A 22417-nucleotide genomic window follows, 5' to 3' on the forward strand; every position below is an offset into this window, starting at 1 on the left:
TTAGACAACAAAAGAGAACAAAAGACTCGAAAACATGTAATACAGAGATTTAAGAAAACTTATTGTTTTATGAAACACTCTGGAATCCTGCAACGTTCACCATTCATCACAACGCATCAAATACACCAAGCTTTGGAAATTCCATTCTCCCTTTGTATTATTTCTCTGAGAATTTTTACAGCAAGTGAGAGTTCCAAAAGGAAAATAACAACAACCCCTTAAGCTTCTGTGAGGGGCGAATATATACTTGCGATTGTTTACAAAAATATCTGAGTCCTGAGTTATCTCAGACTTAATATTCTCACCAACTTTTGAGATATTATGATCAGAAATTTATTACAGCATTGAATACAAAATAAAGGCGTTTTAATGCTCTGTCAGAAGATATTTTGGCCTTTGGGATCTGCTGAGTCGGTTGAGATACTTTGATTAAATGTTGGAGAGCCCGACTTTATGGCTTGTGCGCTGTATGGTGTGTTTGTCACCTGTGATTGTGACTGCTGCAGTAGTGAGTAAAATAGCTTTGCTGAGTTGGCTCAGCCTCTGTCTCTTCCTTGTGGATCTTATCTATCAAAATTCTGCCCGTGCATGACTGCTCATAGACTGGAGAAAAACTAGCGCTACAGGTTCTGGCCTGATAGAATTATCTGTGTCAAATTCCTCCATACTTCCTGTGTGGGCAATTGATGATTTATGATTGCCCCCATAGTCTCATCTGCCTCAGTATACTTAAAGAAATTTGGTGGTGTATCAAACAGGTGATCAATTTCATTCATAATAAAAAACAGATTATCCACCCTATCATACAGATTCTGCCCTGATGCTGGCCCTGTGTCTGTTGAGGTACTGGGCTGTTTTGCAATCTGTGCTACTGCATGGGAATCAATCCTTTTGTTGTAATTTTCTAGGGTGAGCAGTCTTCCTACACTGCTTAAAATGCTGGGGAGGCCTCTGTTCTGTAATGCTACAAATCTGTCCAAGAATTTGTTGATTTCAGTCTGCATGTCCTGTGTTCTCCTCTCCAGTGTTCCAACTAGGCTTCTTAGTGTCAGGACTCGTTTAACTACTGAGATTGTTTCAGTCCTGTTAGTAATTCCCATGGCAGCTAGTTGAGAGCTAGTTTTGTTATTTAAAACATTGACCATTCTGCTGGCAGCATCTGGCATGTGGCCAAGGCTTGCTCTTGCTCTGTGTATTTCCTTGTTTGCCTTTGTGATGAGTACTATTTGCTCATCCATAGTCTCAATGTACTGCCACTGATTGGTGATGGATCGACCAATGTTGCCCCAGAGGACTGCTTTTAGTTTTGCTGTTACCTTTTCCAGTGCAAGCTCTTTTTCTAGTTCAGCTATTCTCTTTTTTAGAGCTTTTATCTCTCGCTCCTTTGTTGCTTCATTCTGCTTGCTTTTGTCGAATTTTTCATTCACCTTGGCCAAAGTCTTCTTGACTTCATCGAGCTCTTTCATTTGGGATTCAAGAACTTGGATTTCAGCCTGCAGCTTCTGCATATCCAGACTAGGAGTTTGCTCTGTTGCTGGTGTAGTTGTTGCTGTAGATGGTGCTGTAGTTCCAGTCTGCTGAGGAGGAATAGTAGTTATTGGAGTAGCTTCTTCAAGGTTGATTACTTCCGGAGGGGGCTGGGAGGTTTGGCCCTCTTCTCTTTGCTTCAGTGCTGTTTGTAGTGCTGCCTTTGCAGCTTCAGATTGTCCTAGCTGGTCTTGAGTCCTAACCAGCTCCTTGTACAGGGATACCAGCAGGTCTGTAGTATCCTTTTCCTGCCTTTGCTAGGCAACCTCATCTGTTTGTGGATGGATGGTAGCTGGGAGCTTGATTTTCTTTCTTAAGGCCGCCATGTCTGCATCCCTTATCTTCAGGAGTTCTTGGATACCTTTGACATCTTTAGGATCATGTCCTATTTCTATAATTACCTCTTCCAAGGACTTGATCCTGTTGTCCTTGGCTTGTGATGATGCTCTCTCTAATTCCAGCTGAGATGCTGTGTTATCAAGGCTGCTCTTCAATTTGTAGTTCTCCAATGTCTCACCTGCCAAGGAGGCATACACCATTTCACCAGTTTGTTTATGTAATTCAATCTTATCCATAGGGTGTATGTCTTTGGCCAGAACCTCCATGTTGGTTCTTAGGTAATCCGAGGTAGATTGAGGATGCAGTGTTGTGGGCATGAAGTGACTCATGATCATCTTGCCTTCACTTACATCAAAGGCAGACATGAGTCTTTGCTGATTGGTAGGAGCCAGGTTCAGCAAATGATCGTACAGCCGTATTTTAATAGGATCGCTCCTCCTCTTAATGTCAATAAATTGCTGTTTGATGCTTGACTGTCCTTCTCTGTGCTGGCTGGAGGAGCTGACCTCTCCTCCTATAGCTCTATCATGTTCATGCTGAAATGAACTGGCTGAAACTTCTCCACTGGGTGGGCCCATGCCCATTGCTTGCCTTACTGCTATGTCATCCTCTTGGGAGTCATTTAGTCTTTGTCTTTTCTCTCCCCGATTGATGGATGAAGTCAGGGGAGTCTCTCTATCCCTTTTCCTGGTTAAGTCCTCCTTTTGTGGGGTTTGGAGGACCGAGGTATCAACAGTAGTTTCTGCCCTGGGAGGCACTATTGTCTGAGCCTGTTGCTCAGTGGAGCTTGGAGGATCGGTCAGTTTTTCTTGCTGCAAGGGCTGCTGTTCACTAAACTGTTCCTCTTCCTGTTGCTGCCCAAGTTCCTGCTGCTCCATCTCTTCTTGCTGCTGTAGCAATGTGTCCACTTGTTCTTCTGTCAATGGAGGTGGTTGTTCCACCTGCTTCCCTTTATCCTTGCTTGCTGTCTGTGGTGTTTTCTCGGCAGTTTGCTGCTGTGCTGTAGATGATGTATCAGCTGCTCCAAGTTGCTTTTTGTAGGAGAGGGGCACCTGTCCACAAGTTTCCAAGTCAGCTTCCTTTTGCATATTTCTAGCCTCTCTCTCAAGTAACTCTTCATTAGTAATTTCCTCCTCTAGGGTACCCTCTTCCCAATTTGATGCATTGGCATACTGTTCAATCTCGGGTTGTCTCTTGTGTGCATAGCTACCCAATTTGTATCTAATCCTCCTGAGGGAGATAGCATGATTGGGATCATAGGGTATCCATTCAAAGCTGGTTTGCAGTCTGAGGCCTTCCAGGATAGTGTTTGCCTCTTTCCATCCCTCTTCTTTTCTGTTATATAGGAAAGGACCCAGCTGGTTCCTTACCTTCAACTGTGACTTCTTGTTGTTGCTCTGAAAATGAAGATAGTCTGAGTTCCCAAACTGTCTGAAATATTCCAAGGCAAAAAGCCTCATGGGGACATACTTTGGCAACCTAAATGGGTTCAACTCACAGCCATATATTCTGATGACTGTGTGGTTCTGGTAGAAGTACCAATTACCAATGCTGTAGGACTTATTCAAATGGAGAATTCTCCTCATGTCATCAGTTAGTCTAGGAGGAGGAGTACCATGCAATACTGTCATGACTGGATGGATGAATAAGTCAATGAACTCAGTGTATGTGTAAGGTGATACAGAGGTATGATGAAAAACAGAAGTCCAGAACACAACTGACCTTGGAATTCCCTGGGCATTGAGTGGCTTCAAAGGAACAGAGAAGGTGGCTGGCTGATAGAACAAGAATAGATGGTATATATATGAAGTATACCTGAATAGTCTTTCCCTCTTCAAGTTCATAAACTGCTCATGGATTTTATCTGCAATGTAGGTTGCATAGTCATAATGTACAGCTGGGGGTTTACCAGGAGAGAATATAGACAGCATTGCCATTAGGCTATCATCCACATCCTCTATCCCCCTGAATCCTAGGACATAACTGATTAAATCCACTAACATCCTGCCCAATTCATTCAAATAGTGATACCCAATAGGAGGGGTTCTGACTGATTCAGAGCCTGGTCTTACAAACAACTGATTGATTTTAATGATTTGGTCATTTGACAGCTTGGTCCCTTTGTTTATCAAATTCTGCATAAAGAGGGGGGTCAATTGCTTGGCAGTTTGGAAGTGCAGCATTCCATTTATACTCTCTGGGGTAATCTGGAACAGGATTGAGCCTATGGGGCTGATGACAGCTCTTTGGCTTGGGTCATAACATTCCTGGCAGCTGTAGATCAGTTCTGGCATAGGATTTACTTGGGGAAGGTTATAGATGGGCAAATTTGAATCCCATATTCCCAAGATGTCTGCCCCACTCAGGTGCTGGGCTTTTAACTCATTCATCATCTGGATATTATATTTGGTTCCCATAGGGAACCAGTCCATCATTTGGTAATCCATGTCTCCCAGGGCTTTCCATGCTAATTCCTGGTGAGGAGCATTGAGGGGCTTGATATTTAGAGAAATAGGAGTCTCCATAGTTCTTCAAAGTGCAAGAATTGTGGGTGGATAGCTAAAAATGGCAGCAACACAGAATGGAGGTGATTCTTTGTGAAGACAGTTTGTATTTTGGATACCAGAGGGGAATTTACTCAACAGCAATTGAAATACTGTTTGTTTTTAGGAGCAGAGCTTCTCTAAGGTCTAACTGTCCCCTTCCAGCGGGTGAATTGAGACCAACAAGGAATTTTCCGAGAATACGCAGTGAGTATTGTTTTTGGGTGAATTTACCGGAATTATGGCTCGGCTGGTGTTTTTCGACTTCACAGTGGCAAATGTGGACTTGCAGAGGGAAATAGGTGGTGTAAATATAGTTTTTGAGGTGCCTTTATCCTTCTGAGCAAATTAAAGTTCAATAAAAGTCGTATGGAGGGCAGGACAACTGTAAATACCTGTAAATTGGCGAGCAGAGGTCGAGCAGGTGTGCACGGTTGCTGCTGAGGAGGTCGCCCGGGTTAAATCAACAGGTTGGCGGAAATTCGAACGTAAACGGTCATGCAGGGAGAACAATAGCGACAGGAGTGAAAGTGGGAAAAAGACGGCTTTTTTTGGGTAAATATGGGTTTTTTACCATTTTGGCGCTTTTTCGTGATGACGTCAGCATGACGTCATTGGTGGGTCACGGTGAGGTGACGTCAGCTGACGTCGTCGGGTGACGTGGCAGTAGATTATTGGTCCAAGGGGCGATGAGGTGGCAACCACGTCAGCGGACAGGTGGACGAATAGCAGAGGTGAGTACGAGCGGACGCGACGTGGCGATGAGTTAGCGGAAAATAGGTGGCAGTTAAGACCGTAGCGGTTACGGTTAAAGCTAACCGCTACGGTTTCTCGGGGCGGTTTGGGTACGGCGCCGAAGTTGTCAGGCCCGGCTCCGAGATATCTTAGCGCTTGACGCGTGGAGAGGCCCTGACGTGACGCAACGTCAGCATCTCGGGCGGTAAAGGACGGCAGTGGGGGCCGCTCCGATATGAACATGGATCGTCGGATCTTCAGGCCTTGATCCGACGGTGGGCAGAGTATGGAGGTGCTCGGGTTATATGCGGGCGGAAAACTTTAGGTTTTGTGGGTTTTTTATTGGTTTTTCGAATGTTTTTTCATTTAACCAATAATGCGCTAACCTTTGGAAATGCGCCAGAGGCGGGTTTTGACTTTGATAATTTTTTGCAAAGGATTTTTAAAGGCAAAAGAGGTTTTATAAGGATTTTTTTTAATGCAAATGGTGGTTTAAGGAGCAATTTGACTTGCAGCAAGGGGGAATGGGATGGAACAGGTTCACCAAAGTGACCAGATGTCATTTTGGTCCCTTTTGAAGAACATATGGCTATAATGCCAAGGGGAGGGAGTATATATAAGATTTGGGGCTTTATACACCATAGTGTTAGTATTATTAGGGGAAAGGGTAAAAATAGGGGAGTTATATAGTAAAATTAGAGGTTAATGTGAATGAAGGGAGCAAATGAAGGGGATTTTGCTGAGTTCATCTGAAACTGACTTGGTTTTGAGAGTAGATCAAATTGAAAAGATCTTAGGCAAGAAATGTGGATTCTGAATGAACCAGAAACACCATAAAACCATGATTTCTCTTCATAAATCTCAGCTAAAGAAAGGGAGTGTTAGTAATGGAATAGAGGGGAAGAGGGAGGTTAGTTATGCTCCTTGCTGTAATATGATGGGATTAACCACTTTGTTCATTGATAGATTTTGCTTTGGCAAAACACCTCTTGACATATGTGTAATGATGAAAATACCCTTTCTGCAACCACAACTGCCTACCCAGCTATTTTCCTAGCATTTTTTGTTTCTCCATAGAGGGTGCATTTGGACTTGCAAACCCTTACTTGCCTTTTCTTTTCTTTGGCTTTTTCTTTTTCCTTTCTATCTACTTCTACCCTTATCTCTTCCAAGGTCCCAGATTAAGCTGTTGGGAACCTTTGCTTCTCTACCTAAACTAGTTGTCTGCCAAGATTAAGCAGTTTGGACAGACTTCTTTCTCTATTCTATAACTCAAAATTGAAAGATGGCATGATCCAGATTAGACTGTTGAATCATCCACAAAATTGAAATAAGGTCCTCAATACTTGAAACACCTTACCCACCTCTTGCTTTCTAGGAAATATGGGATCTTTGTGAACTCAAAGCAGAGCATATTTGGCCTTTCTCTTTGCCAATCATGAAATATGAAACCTATTGGTATAGGTATCCAACACTAGGATGCATATATACATGTCTAAAAGAAACAATGATTAAACTAGGGATCATAAATATACAAACAAAGGTTTTTCAGTTAAGATATTAATCACATCTTTACGGCTCATACTACCCTACCCTCTACCACTACCCAAACAAAAACATGCACACCAACAAACTCAATGTATGAAGAATAATCAAAGAGTATGAGAAACAACACTATCCTCTCAACCACCAACTAATCCACTAGTTCCCCCTCAGATGAGATGAGAAAAGTTTCCAAAGAAATCAACAACCTCTTGTGATTCAAAATAATGTATTTTATAAGTTACTCCTATAGCAGCATATTTTTCCTTACCGTCCAGCTTTTCTTGGGTGTTCCAAGCTTTCTTTCCTTCTTTTTTCTTTTTTTTTCAAGAAAATGTATTTCCTCTTTTTTTCTTTAAAGCCTCCCTTTCTCTTTCTCTCGATGATTTGTTCCACCCTTACCTAGTGTTTGTTTTGCTACAATTGAGTGATTTAATATATTTTCTCTTCCATGATATTAAATATTATTGATGAGCTCCTAGATTTTTAGGAGTTATTTAAGGGAATATTATTTTGAGCTCATGCACAAAAACTTGTTTAGAGATGTTGGCAATGAACTATATCTAGTGTTTCTCTCCCAAGTAATTTCCATATTTTCTTTTCATTAATAAAACTCATTTATTAGGTCATCATACTTTATTGTTCACCTTAATTCAAATCCATAATGGCTTTCTAGCCATCAAATTTAAAATAGTTCAGTCTAAAAACTGAAACGTTAAAAACATAAAGGTATTTACATAGAGGTAAAAGGGTATTAAAAAAATAAGGCTATTTTTTTCTTTCTGGTGAATCTATTAATATGAATAAGATTTTGTTTCATGAATTCAAAATGGATATTATGTGAACTATTTCTTATTAGTTTTGAAATATGACTTTTTATATTTAATTTTGAAGGTTAGGTTAGTTTGGTGAAGTACAATGTAGATTTAAAATTATATCCATTTCTTTGTAGCAATTGTATTCAAATTTATCAATTTTTGTAATGAATGAAATGCTATTTATATGTCACAAACAAAGGCAAGAACTGACTAGATGATTTTTCCTCTAGCTTCAATAAATCAAATTCTCATTTTGAAAATAAATATGCACAAATGAAGGTGTTGGTTCAACCATATGTGTTTCATGGTTTTATTTTAATTGAAACCACCAACTAGAATGTGATCAACAATCCATGATACATGAAGGAATATTATGTAGACAATTTCCCATCCATGGTTACATAGTGCCTTTGATTTTCCAAGGTATATATGCTCAATGACTTAGACATGAATCTTATTTCAAAGAAGAAACATGTGCCGCATAATTTTTGTCAACCTCAAACTAACTCAAAAGTGATACTAGCATCTATCATAATTTTTGTTTGGCCTTGAACTAATTTGATAAGCTACCACTTTAGTCCATCCTTCACATCCACCCATAATTTGTTCATTGATGCCTATGGCTTTATGGGCTTCTTCTAAATAATTATTCATGGTCACTATTCAATGTATGTTGTATTAATTATTCTTGGACCATTATAAATACACTCTTTTTTTCTGTGAATGAACATTACCCAACAATTCACTTCAATGTTTCCTTAGCTTGCATTAGTGTTGTTCTAGTTTATCATGATATAATTTAAGCCACATATTTTGAAATTGTTAACAATATTCATATAATTAAATTTATTACATATGGTACAAATCATTTAAGATTTAATTTAATTGTAGACATATCTACATTGAAAGATATTTTTTATATATTTTCTAATAAACCTGGGAAACAAATATATATATGCACCATTTTAGAACTCATTGAATTATTTTTATTATTATTATTATTTAAGTAGAACAAGAATATGATATAAATAATGGGATGTAATAGACCTAACAACAATGATATAATGTTATATAGAGATTCAAATACCAAACTAGGTTATGGAAAGCAATGCATTCTAGCATCTCCTACATGTTCCCACATTAACAAAAATCCATCTAGTACATGAAAGTATTATCACAAATTGATTTGGGAGTGAAATACAAAGAAAATATGTATTTAGATTGGGAGAAAGGTGATGACTATGTAACATGATATGTGTGTATTTTATTCTTTCCTCCTCACATTTAATGCCTTGATTTGATTTCCTTACCTTTGTTAATGGAGGCAAGTGGTGTAGGCTATTTTTCAAAACCTTTACAAAAGGAAGGGAAATTAGAACTAAAATAGTCTTTCACTTAGAGTTCCTCTAATTCTTTGTCTCATTCCTATTCACCATCTCCCAAATCCTTTTGTTTATGGTGTGGATGTGGTTGGGGGGAAGGTTTGAGAACTCTAAATGAAAACTCTTCAATGAATAAAAGAGATGAATTATTTTTTTACTTTTGGGCATCAACTATGAGATGGGGTGAACCATTAAATTTTATTGTTCTACTTCATCTTGATCTTGGAGGGTTTCAAATATGTTGTTGGTGGGATTAGATAATGCTAACCTATGATTCATTTGCTAAGATCCCTTTGAGATATTTTTTCTTGCACCTTCTAGAAACTATGTTTCAGTTTCTTGTTCAATATTGTTCTAGGGAGGTAAAGCCTAGTTGAAAGGAGTACGAGATTATTATTTACTTTTATATCTCTTTGCTAGCTGGTGATATAATGAAAAGTGTTATAGTTGCATGTAATATACTTATAATTAAGGTGTTGAAGATGAATCCAAACTTCTATATTGATTTTCTTTCTAAGGGCTACTTTCGAAGTTGACTTCCACACATAATCTAGCACATGTATTTATTCCTCAATTTATCTCTACTTGGTCAATGAATTTACCCATTTTTGCTCCAATATAATTGACAGTGAGTTTACCTCAAAAGATCATGGCGAGATGTGGAACCTTATCCCAGACAACACCAATTGAGATTACCATATCTAGATCAAAACCATTAGTCCTGTGGGAGAGAAATGCTCTGTTATAACCCATAAAGTATGGGCTTGACTTAGAAGTGATATATGGCATTTGCAATTTAGAATATAAATGAGAGAAATATATTACGAGAATTAAAAAAAAATGACAGGGATCTGCCTTGAGGTCCATAATTGAACTAATCCATGGTTGGGTCAAATGGCTATAAATTTTGGAATTTAAAGCTAGCAATATCTAGGCCCCCTACATAGTTTCAACCTCAATCCCCTTCACCAACTAATGTTTTATGTATTTAGCTAGTACTCATGTGTGTCAATGGTAGCTCAACTTACCCTAAAATTTGTGATGGTAGGGGCCAAGGTTACCACTGATAACTAGGGATGCTTGATGAAAGGTCATCATCTAAAAGTCATTTACTTATGTTATGGAAACTCTTTTAAATTCCTCCATAAACAAAGAAATTTTTCTAGTGTTTTGTTTCCTTTAAACTTTGTATGTCCAATACCTTTGTTTTAGGTGTCACTCTTCCTCCCTCTTCTAATAATTATTATTATACAATATACAACAATTTGGTATATATTATAATGAAAAGTAAATGGTCCTTCACTAGTTTATATTTAAATTATAAAATAAATATATAATTAAATTATAACAATATTTTAAAATATATTTGAGGTAAAGTGATGTTAAATTGCTTTCAAAATTAATTTTTAAATGATAGTTTTACGTTGTAAAATGAAAATTTTAACCCATGGTTTGACTCTGTAAAATCTGAATCAGTTTGAAAGCCTAAAACAAAATTCATAAAATTAGGTCAGTCTATGATGTGCAGATCATGATAATTTATGTTTATACCTGGAAAGATAAAAAGGAGGAATGACCAACCAGTGAAGATACAATGAATGTGTTGTGGGGCTGCTAAGTAACACCAACATAAACATTATAAAATTGACTTGGGAAATGAGATGGGCGTTATCACCGAAGCTAATGGTCCAGAAATTCTGAGAAATTTGCAGGCCCACCGTCTGTGCAGTCACTAAAACCGCACCCTGCAATGCATTCTTCACCCTATATATTCAGGCCGCGATTGCCCTTTCTCTTAACCTTCCTCTGCTCCCGAAGGGTAATAGTACGCTCTTGTTATCTGCCTTTCCTTCTGTTAGTACTCAGAGTTTCCGCATGTAGGTAGTTTCTAATTTTCCTTAATCATGGAGGAAGGGCCGGTTGGTTGAGTAAGGTGCTGACAGAAGAGAGTGGGCACACATAGTCCCTAACATTTCTCGTGTGTGGGGCGCTGCGTGCCCATGTCTCTTTCTGTCAGCTCTCAACGGAAGGACGGCGATTTTAACGTGCACAGGCTGCGTGCTCCATTTTGTACGGTTTGTTTTCTAATCCTAAGTATGACAGAAGGGTTCTTTCTGGTCTTAAAAATATTTGCAAGTGGTTCCACTTTATTGCAAGGGAAAGGCATCACTGAAAGTTGTTGTGCCTTTCAAATTTTACTCGAAAAATCAAGAGAGTTTGGACACGTAAGACTTTCAAATTTTACTCGAAAAATCAAGAGAGTTTGGACACGTAAGACTTGCTAGTTGCGCATGGCTTCATAGCTGTATATTTCTTTGTAACTGATCCGTCTGCAGTCAACCTAATTTTTGCCAAATTGTTTGACATTTCCAGGATTTTGCAGTGCGTTGTCGCAGATACATCCTTTACTACTACGGTTAAATGGCTTATGTTTAGTGATTGTATTGTGTTCTCGCAGATATATCCTTTACTGCTACAGTTACATGTTTAGTCATTGTATTGTGTTAAAATCTGTGTCTAAAACGTGAAGGCCTTTATATTGTTTTTAAAGTATTTCTTTAGATGCAGTGCAATCCATGAATATCCATTTTTGCGAGAGAAACAGTTTTGACTAAGAGTTGATCAGCTGGTGCTAAGAGTTGATCAGTTTTAACGATTGGCGACGTCAACTTGCAACATTGAGCATAGTGTATAAGGCACTTCTGAAATAATAATCTGGATTTTAGATTTCGCTCATAAGGCTGTTTGTTATTGCAGATTTTCACTGGACTAAAATCTGTTTGTCCCTTCATGGGAATCTTATGTTGCTCTTCTGGGATGATACAGTTGGGCCGGTAGAGAAGACAGTTGGGCCGGTCAGAGAAAACGGTTGGAAATGTTTTTTGGCTATCAGAGATGAGCGCATTCAAGCATTCAAGAGGATGCCTTTCCAGTTCCAATGGGTGCATATTTTAGGTTTAGGTTGAAGCGATAAAGTTACGTTATAATAGAACCTGCGCTGATACTATAAAACCATTTTCTGCATTTTGTATTTTGTTTCATTCACATGAAAGCATTGTCCTCTTTTTAAGCCAAGAAAATTTGGAATTTTCACGCTGGCAAACTACACATTGATTATTTAATATCTTCTTTACTATCAAACTTTCATGGTATTTTTCCGATCGATCCTATTAAAATCTATAAAGCTGCAAGCATTTAACTTTTGCTTAGTGGAGCATAAATCTAACTGTAGAGTATCTCGGCCTATATTTAGGAGGCAGTTAGTGATCCAGTGACAATGTCATTAATGGGGCAAATATGTTTCAGGGATTACGAATCATTAGGTGATAAATCTTTTCTATTTATGAAAAGTTATACCAGTGATAACTACCGTAATATATTCATTGTTGTCTTCTTCAAACAGGAAAAAAGTTTCTATTACCAAGTGTAAAATATATTCATTGTTTATAAATATAATTTTTTTAATTTTACTTTTTTTTAAATGAGGAGAAACCCATTTATTTAGGATCTACAAGAGTAATATCCGAATAAATAATTGGAAAAAATAAATCATAGTCATAGCGTTGATCCCATTCTGCACTGCAGTCATGTTCCTCTTGTGATTTGACAGGAAAAAAAATGTTTTTAAATGATGTTGTTACGGGGTTCTTTTATCAACTTCGTAACATTAAGACGTTTGAAAGGAAATATTATTTTCATTCTGTGGGTTCTAATATGTCGTGGTAACCACATTGAAGTATATATATTAATATAATAACATTTCACAATAACATTTTCCAATATGACTAATATATTTAGATAAATTTATATCAACCAGGTTAATAATTCTTATTTGTATTTTTTTAAACCACAATTATTTATCATTATTAATAATTATATAAATAATAACAATCATATCTTTATATATTTACGCCGTAATGCGTCTTCTTTTGAAATAAATTGCCCTAGCCGTCGCGGTGTCCTATTGTTCACCGTAGATTTATGGTGTTAGACGATTGAACTGATTTTGATCGTTGATCTAAGTTATGGTGTAAGGTTGTTTGCAGTCCGCGGAGTACCTCAATCGGCCGAAAAAACTGCAAGATCGCCAGGTGCAAGAAACGCTATAATCCCCCACCTTTGTAATGCCCAAACCTCTTCTTTCATGAATCTGTGTGGGTACAACAGGCGTTGTTGATTTTGTTGGGCTGGCGGGCCAAGCGGACCCTTCTTCCAGATTCTTTAGAACAAACCATTAATTCTTGTTTAACGTTTCCAATACGATCCACCGAGTTATGAGCTCAATTTTGACGACGGGATTCGGCAGGCCGAGGATCAACAGTTCCAGGGTTTGTCTTTGTCTACAGTGAAGCTCGAGGAGTTTACAGTGAAGCTCGAGGAGTTCACAGGCGCAAGAAATTCCAGAAGAGCTGTAAAGGATATACAGAACCTAACCTGCAAGTAATTGAACCCTGCATGTCATAAGTAACCGGAATTTACTTTGAGCGTGAGCGTCCGTGGGTTGTGTTTTTGTGGGCTCGTATGAATTTTCGTTTTGGGTTCAGCGCCTTATATATCGATCTGTAATTCCATATTAAAGTAATGATGTAATTCCATATTAAAGTAACGATGATCTTGTGCTAGTATTATAACTTTGGTGTCTGAATGCTTATACATATTGTTTCTGCTCAATGTCTTTAAAAAAAATCGAGTTAAAGAAACAGGGTCATCATGATTTCACGTATTTGTGTGGAGAAGGGTTAAGCCTAAGATGTCTGAAAACAAATTTTGTGGTTGCAGGGAAGCTATGGATGAATACAGGAGAGAGTTGTCCAAGTTATTCGAGTGGGTGATGGCGGTATTGTCGCGTGATCTGGGCTTAGAGACGGAAAATTCTCTGAACGAAAGCGTGGGAGAGGAGAGGAAGGAATTGCATATCAGAATAAATTATTATCCACCGTGTCCTCAACCGGATCTGGTTGTGGGATTGGCACCCCATTCTGACATCGTCGCGCTGACCATTCTCCTCGACGACCAATGCCCAGGGCTTCAAATTCGCAAAGATGGGGAGTGGCTTGATGTCCAATGCGTTCCTGGCGCTCTGGTTGTGAACGTCGGTGATCAGTTGGAGGTGGTTGCACGGAAGCTATGGATGAATACAGGAGAGAGTTGTCCAAGTTATTCGAGTGGGTGATGGCGGTATTGTCGCGTGATCTGAGCTTAGAGACGGAAAATTCTCTGAACGAAAGCGTGGGAGAGGAGAGGAAGGAATTGCATATCAGAATAAATTATTATCCACCGTGTCCTCAACCGGATCTGGTTGTGGGATTGGCACCCCATTCTGTCATCGTCGCGCTGACCATTCTCCTCGACGACCAATGCCCAGGGCTTCAAATTCGCAAAGATGGGGAGTGGCTTGATGTCCAATGCGTTCCTGGCGCTCTGGTTGTGAACGTCGGTGATCAGTTGGAGGTAGGTTGAAATCATACTCCTAGCAGACTGATACTGAGATGCTGAAACGATTAATTGGGTTGATAACCGCTGGTATGTTGATGAAGCAGATATTGAGCAATGGGAAATACAGGAGCATCGAGCACAGGAGCGTGGTGCACAAAGACCGCTCGAGAATGTCATGGGCCATGTTTTGCAGCCCAGCGCCTGATGTGGTGGTGTCACCCAGGACAGAATTGACGGACGAGGAGCATCCTCCATTGTACCAGGGAGTTTCTTTTGGTGAGTATAGGATGAAATTTTTCAAAAAGGGTTTTGAAGGAAAGGACCACGTTCACGGACTGAAGGTGCAGAGCGATTGCCACAGCAAGCAAGCAAGCATTTAATGCCGAGGAACATTCGCGTAGCCTGTCTTGCGTCCGTTTAACGCTCTCTTGTCTTCGTTTTTTTCACGATACCTTAAGGTTGTATTGTCTTTGTTTGTTCTTTATGAGCGGTAAAGAAACTGTGCCTGATTAGTTTCGCAGACACATAGTTTCACCGAGATCAAACCTTTCCATTTAATAATAGACCACATCAAGGGGATTTGATATATTTTAAAAGTGTTTATGTTTTGATTAAATCATAATTTAAAATATATATATATATATATAGTTTGATATCATCTGGATGCTATGTATCAATTAAACTAAATTTGATCTATGCAATTTGAACTAAATCAGTTTGATCTATGCAATTTTTTAATTTAGTTATCAATTAAATTAAATCAAGTCAAACATGTTTTTAATTTAGTTATCAATTAAATTAAATCAAGTCAAACATGTTTTCCATATGAAACTTTTTTCAACCAAGGTTCTTGTAAGAAGGGGACCCATATAAATTAATATATTATTAGTAATATATATAGATATAATCAATTAAATAGTTACCCACCATAACCAAAAACATAATCTATAACTCTCTTTCTCTCTCGGAAAAAAAATAAAAATACACAGTTCTAATTATTATTATTGAACACTTAGAATAACACTTAGAATTATAATACTCATGAAAAACACAACTCAATAGCCATGCCTTAAATTATGATACTCATTAAAAAAAACCAACTCAATCCCCATTCCTTGAGATAACCCACCATACACTATTTAAAAATGAAAACACTGATATTGTAATTACAAATGTAATTCGTGTTATTGTTGATTATAAATATCATCACATATGCTGCATAGGGCAGTCACAATGAATCTGTGTATGTGCCCTAAACCCATGTCCATCTCGCGATTTTTACCCCATAAGGCGTCTCCTTTTGAAATGAATTGCCCTAGCTGTCGCGGTGTCCTATTGTTCACCGTAGATTTATGGTGTTAGACGATTGAACTGATTTTGATCGTTGATCTAGGTTATGGTGCAAGGTTGTTTGCGGTCCGCGGAGTACCTCAATCGGCCGGAAAAACTGCAAGATCGCCAGGTGCAAGAAACGCTATAATCCCCAACCTTTGTAATGCCCAAACCTCTTCTTTCATGAATCTGTGTGGGTACAACAGGCGTTGTTGATTTTGTTGGGCTGGCGGGCCAAGAGGACCCTTCTTCCAAATTCTTTAGAACAAACCATTCATTCTTGTTGAACGTTTCCAGTACGATCCACCGAGTTATGAGCTCAATTTTGACGACGGGATTCGGCAGGCCGAGGATCAACAGTTCCAGGGTTTGTCTTTGTCTACAGTGAAGCTCGAGGAGTTCACAGGCGCAAGAAATTCCAGAAGAGCTGTAAAGGATATACAAAACCTGCAAGTAATTGAACCCTGCATGTCATAAGTAACCGGAATTTACTTTGAGCGTGAGCGTCCGTGGGTTGTGTTTTTGTGGGCTCGTATGAATTTTCGTTTTTGGTTCAGCGCCTTACATATCGATCTGTAATTCCATATTAAGGTAATGATGTAATTCCATATTAAAGTAACGATGATCTTGTGCTAGTATTATAACTTTGGTGTCTGAATGCTTATACATATTGTTTCTGCTCAATGTCTTTAAAAAAAATCGAGTTAAAGAAACAGGGTCATCATGGCGTTCATGGCATTAGCTTGAGCTCCATTACGAGCGACTGGTCTTGCCAAATAAGTTGTGCATTCTTGATTTTATTTCCTCATGTGTTAGAACAAAAAAATGAAGTAATATTGAAGCAGCTGTTATCAAATAAATATTATTTAATTGATTAAAGTTTATGTGTAGTAGGGAGAAAATTTCGCATAATGAAAACAAAAATCTCTTCATACAAAATTCTCAAAGTTTTCTTCAGAATAATTTTTTTTTCCAGACAACCACTTCTTTATAGGCTTACCCTAATAACTTTCTCTATAGCTTCCTCCATACAACCACATCTATACAACTTCTTCCCCACATACTTTTTCCTCACATATTTCCTCTATACAAACTCTTTCACACACTTCCTCTTCACAAAGCATTTAGTTTAACATGAGGTATTTGGTTTGGGCTGGAATTTTGTCTTTTGTCTAGACTAACACAAACTCTTCCACACACTTCTTGCTCACAACTCTTCCACACACTACTTCCTCATAAAGCATCATGTTCCACACACTTCCTCCTCACAAAGTATTTAGTTTAACATGAGCTATTGACGCCGTAAGGCGTCTCCTTTTGAAATGAATTGCCCTAGCTGTCGCGGTGTCCTATGGTTCACCGTAGATTTATGGTGTTAGACTATTGAATTGATTTTGATCGTTGATCTAAAACTGAAATAAAACTAAGTTATGGTGTAAGGTTGTTTGGGGTCAGTGGAGTACCTCAATCGGCCGGAAAAACTGCAAGATCGCCAGGTGCAAGAAACGCTATAATCCCCGACCTTTGTAATGCCCAAACCTCTTCTTTCATGAATCTGTGTGGGTACAACAGGCGTTGTTGATTTTGTTGGGTTGGCGGGCCAGCAGACCCTTCTTCCAGATTCTTTAGAACAAACCATTAATTCTTGTTGAACGTTTCTCGTTGTGGGGAGTGAATGCAGGGGCCTGTGAATGAACAGGGTGCCTTGTTAGGGTAAATTGAAGGGATTGTGCTCTTTTGCAAGTCACTGGCGGACTTCCCATGACCTCAAAACTGCAGGACCGAGTTTGGCGAGTGGATTCTAGTCTTATAGTCACCTTCTGACATGAATTGTTTTTGTTAGCTTTCTTTCGATAATCCGAATGTCTCAGAAATTCATATATAGCGACCATCATAAGGTGGATATTAAAAGTGCTATTTAAGCTCGTCAGTGGACCTCCTACTGTCGCTGCTGGAATTCATGTTTATAGCAAAATCTTTGTGCATCTACAAGATCGCTTTTGGTTAAGATTTCAAGATCATCATAGACCGAAAATTCCAAGATTATTATAAATTGGCTATTCGTGAAATCTGAATGGTAAGTTGTGAATCCGTCTTATTAAAAGTCCAAAGTATCCTTTATCCTATCCTTTTTCCATGTCTACATAGAATTTAACCTTCCAACAGACTCCCTGTAAAAAAAAATGGGCTTCAATTCATCCGAGGACTATTTATTTGGAAAAATGGCTTAATGGGAAAATACTCCTTGCATGTCCAAACCAGCTATTTTTAAGTTCTTATAGCTTCTGTTCTTGGAGTCTATTAGTTTTTTATTTTTGTCCAGAAGTATAAAGGTAGTTCTATAGGTTGTTTAATATCTAGAGGGTACTTCTACAGATTGTTTGTGGATATATAGGTTGTTTAATATCCAGAGAGTACAGACTTATTTTTATGTTGTGTTTTTAGTTAGATAAGTTAATGATAAAACTTTGTTTCTTTCTGGATTTCTGGTTGAAAACTAGATATATAACTGTACAGATCTATCTTTTTGGTTTACTGTCGGCCCTTCTTGGTTTACTGTCAGCCCTTCATAGTTTATCTTCAAATTTTGTTGTGCTCCGCTCCATGTTGAGCCTGCTCTTTATGTGCATCTTTGATTCAATAATAAACTGTTCCCAAAAAAAAGAGAGTTTGTTATTTCTTCATTGTTATGAACAACACCCAAATAACACAGGTTCCACAGTTTTGAAGTTGGCTACTGATAACATGGATACAGTACAAGAAGATAAAACGCATAATAAACAACATATATATACATATATATATATGAAAGATCTTTTATTTACTACTGTGAAGGTTTTTGAAGTAGGTGATACCATCACCTAGCTACAATAATAAAACCGATATTTGTTTCTTCTCGAAACAAATTAATGGCAAGCACGTGAATCATAGGAATCTCATATTCTGACGCTAATTGCAAAGAGAAGCACAACGAAGCTATAAATTATCGTTCCAGTCGCAAGTTGCGCACGAACTGCAGTCAAATTCTTGCGCCCTCTCTGAGATCTGGAGTCCTGAGTCGTAAACAGACCCAACTTTCCAGTCTGCAGGTAGCAAATTTTATCCAGGGCGCCCTACCCAACTTCCGTCGAAGCCTCCCATAACCAGTAACTGGAACAAGAAGGGACTGGGTTCGGCATGACCTGTTAATGAATAAGGGTTTGCAATACCCCACACTGCATTGTAATTGCGCAGACTCATTTCACGCCAACTCAGTGTCCTACCTGCATTGCATGCAAAATCCCTCAATTCAGATCGCATGATTGAATACAGTCATTGAAGCAAAATTTGTAAATTGTTTGTGATTTGCTCTATAGGATATTAATATTATTTTTACGGGTTGAATTCTTTTGACATTTTTGGGTTAGGATTAGTTCTATGGTTAATCTAACCGCAAGTGATCCCTTTAAAACAATTTATCTGATACAATATTATTTATGAACCATATTAGAAAAATAAAATTTAATACTTATATGAGCCATGGTCCCTGGTTACTCCACCTCGGTAACTTGAACCAAGGAAATGTCTGTTTGGCCTCCTTGATACAGAAACTGTACAGCAAGATAGTCGGGATAGTGACTGCTTTCGTGTACTTTGATGGACATATTTTTACCTGGATAATCACATGGGATGCTGTAATCATATTCAAGTCATAAACAATTAAACACATATCCATCATGTCACTATCGGAATTGAACAAAGATTCAAACTATAGAGAAACAAATAAAGATTCAAGCTGTAGACAAACTTATGGTTGTTTCAGTGATAATGTTCCTCGTACTAGCTTCACTAGGAATTTTTTTTTGGATTCTTGAATTGGTGCTCACCGTTTATGCTCCATGCCCAGGGCATCCCCCATGTTGAGAAGTTGGTCGATTTTACAGGGGCATGCCAAGCTTGCGAAGGTGTGAAAGTATAGAAGAAAATCTGACCTATTGTCGTCTGTAAAGTCCCTAACCACAACTTTCACCCCTGATTTGGTGCAAACGGCCGAATCTGTGCATCTTATATGCTTTTATTCAAATAATAATTCAGACAAAAAATTAAAATACAATTAGAGAAAAATTATACTACAATCAAACAAAGAGCTACGCCACAGAGGAGAGAACAAAAAGATTATACTACAATTAAAAAAGAAGATTGTACTGTAATCAACTAAGAATTACACTTGAAATGTCCCGAGGACGATGTTAGAGGAATTCAATATATTGTAATGGATTAAGTTTAATTACGCTAAGGCATTTCTCTTTGAAATTGTCTGCGGTCCATTCTCTATGTTACATGATAGAAATATATTCTTCCTTCGGATTGATATCTCTTAAAGAATTTTCAAAACTGCCGAGTACCTCAATCAGCCGGAAAAACTGTAAGACCGCCAGGTGCCTCCATCAAGCGCCAAATCCAGGCAGTTACTAACTCCCAGTTGCTGTAACGGTAAGGAATGGCACTCAACAACAGTTGAAGTTGTATTAATAGAAAGTTGAAATGCTATAATCCCCAACCTTTGTAATGCCCAAACCTCTTCTTTCATTAATCTTTGTGGGTACAACAGGCGTTATTGATTTTGTTGGGCCGATGGACCAGCAGACCCTTCTTCTAGATTCTTTAGAACAAACCATTAATTCTTGTTGAACGTTTCTTGCTGTGGCGAGTGAATGCAGGGGTCTGTGAATGAATAGGGTGCCTTGTTAGTGTAAATTGAAGGGATTGTGCTCTTTTGCTCTATCATGTGGGCCTGTGAATGAATAGGGTGTCTTGCTAGTGTCAATTGAATGGATCGTGCTCTACTGCTCTATCATGTGCCAATACCATGAATCTGTATATCCAGGCTTATGCAGGAAAGACTGGGTTTCGCGAGTGAATTCTAGTCTTATAGTTAGCTTCTAACATGAATTCTTTTTGTTAGCTTTCTTTCAATAATCCGGATGTCTCAGAATTTCAAATATAGCCACCATCATAAGGTTGATCAGCCATGTTTGTTGATGGCATATCCAACATTTTAATTCTAGATTCCTTGTTTTTTTTAACCAGGGAATCAACCTATATACATCATGAACTCCCATTGTCCGGCGTATTAAAAGAGCCATTTAAGCTTGTTAGTGGACCTCCTACTGTCGATGCTGGAAGTCCAAGTTATCATTTTTCTAATTTTCTATATTTGTGTTGCTAAGATTTTCTGGATTGTAAATTGTTTTGAACGATATGTTATTATCCTTTTTCTGCATTTTAGATTGTTGTGAACAAAATTGCTGTTAAATCCTTGAATCACTTATTGTCCATATAGAACTTCTAAAATAGCAAAACACTAACAAGAACTTGAACAATACAAAGACTAGTGGTCTTAAGAAAAAGGGGAAGGATTATCGATTAATACTTCGTCATTGACTTCAGAGATCTCGATCATACCAACCTTCAGGTGCACTCCACCTTTGGATAAGGAATCTGCGTGGGAGTTAGGCTCCTGGAAAATATGAGTAAAGGAGATGGAATTTAATCTGGTCTTCATTTCTACAATGTGATCCATAACAGATTGAATTCTTCGCAAAGAAGATTTTCCATTAAGCATGTTCACAGTAATATTTGAGTTTTCATAAACGTGGAGTCTTCCAACTTAGTTTTCAATTGCTATGCGAAGGAGGTTGATAGTTCTTCCTAAACAATCAGGATCCGACAAGAGTAATAGAATGCAATGATTTTAAGAAGATGCATTCCCCTATGCCGCATCTTCCAGAGTTACCTTCAAAGGCACCCATACCTCTTTTGTGTACACATGTTCTTGACACAATTGCTTTGTTCTAAGTCTTATGGGCAGTGATGAACGAACTTACTAGATGAGCCCAATCATATATTATATGCAACCAAAATGTTTCTAGCTGTAGCATACAAGGAAATACATTGCACCAAACAGAAATGCATCTTCCCCTGTGTGAGTGCCTTCTCATATTGTATTGGTTGATTGTACCTAATTATTTTCCCCATCTTTTCCCAACCACATGCAAGTCAAGACAATCTTCAAGGTAATTATCCATGCGAAAAGACTACAAAATCCTCACTTTCATTAACATGGACCATTCCATGGAGTGACTTTATGATCGTGACCTTGTCATTTGCTTTAAACTAAGTAGCACAGTGGGTGAATACACTTTACTTTTGACTTTGTTTGGAAAAATCATGTCACCGCTCAAAGTTAACATTTATCTAGGAATATGTGTGCAATTAGGAGAGAGATCTAGATAATTGTGTTCAATAGTCTCCAAACCAAACTTTAGATAATTGTGTTCAATAGTCTCCAAACCAAACTTTTAGGAAATTTAATCCTTATGTGATATCATATGAATATTTGAGTATAAAGATTTATTTCAAGTGGAAAAGATTTAATTTTACATTAATTTTATATTTAATTTTTTTAATTATTAACAAATATATTTTTTTTATTATTTTTATGGAATATTAAAAAAACATATTATATCTATAAACATTAAATTTATTAATGTATTTTTAAAAATATAATTTTTATTATTTTCATGGAATATAAAAAAAACATATTATATTGAAGATTAAATGGGATTAATCTACAAAACCACAATTGCATGGACATAAATGGCATGAAAAAATGGGATAGGCTACGATGTTAAAAATTTGGAAGTGTCTGGTGTCGACCTCCCAAGCTAAGGTGGGAATGAGATACAATTGGACCTCGAAGCTTTGCCAACACAAAATAAAA

At 37.9% G+C, this 22417-nt stretch overlaps 1 protein-coding gene across 2 annotated transcripts; it reads left to right on the top strand.

Annotated features, from left to right (window-relative positions):
• Positions 1–13612: 13612 nt before the first annotated feature.
• Positions 13613–14844, top strand: LOC149157212 (jasmonate-induced oxygenase 2-like). Of its 2 annotated transcripts, none has more exons than XM_089437625.1 (2): positions 13613–13996; positions 14427–14844. In XM_089437625.1, exons 1-2 carry the CDS (start codon positions 13637–13639, stop codon positions 14700–14702), a joined length of 636 nt encoding a protein of 211 aa, XP_089293751.1. In that variant the 5' UTR covers positions 13613–13636; the 3' UTR covers positions 14703–14844. The 2 variants fall into 2 exon arrangements, with proteins under 2 accessions (XP_089293751.1, XP_089293752.1); XM_089437626.1 differs by lacking the exon at positions 13613–13996 and adding an exon at positions 14004–14337.
• The last annotated feature ends 7573 nt before the right edge of the window (positions 14845–22417 follow it).

The sequence above is a fragment of the Pinus tabuliformis genome, chromosome 5_2, assembly GCF_031772625.1.
Source record: "Pinus tabuliformis cultivar Carrire ecotype Pingquan chromosome 5_2, CPIR1, whole genome shotgun sequence".
NCBI lineage: Eukaryota > Viridiplantae > Streptophyta > Pinopsida > Pinales > Pinaceae > Pinus > Pinus tabuliformis.

Excerpts from the sequence above, each read along its gene's own strand:
- LOC149157212 (XM_089437625.1), top strand. The coding sequence starts at position 13,637 with ATGTCTGAAAACAAATTTTGTGGTTGCAGGGAAGCTATGGATGAATAC. Across the intron at positions 13,997-14,426 it reads ACGTCGGTGATCAGTTGGAG|ATATTGAGCAATGGGAAATA; the intron begins GTGGTTGCACGG and ends TTGATGAAGCAG.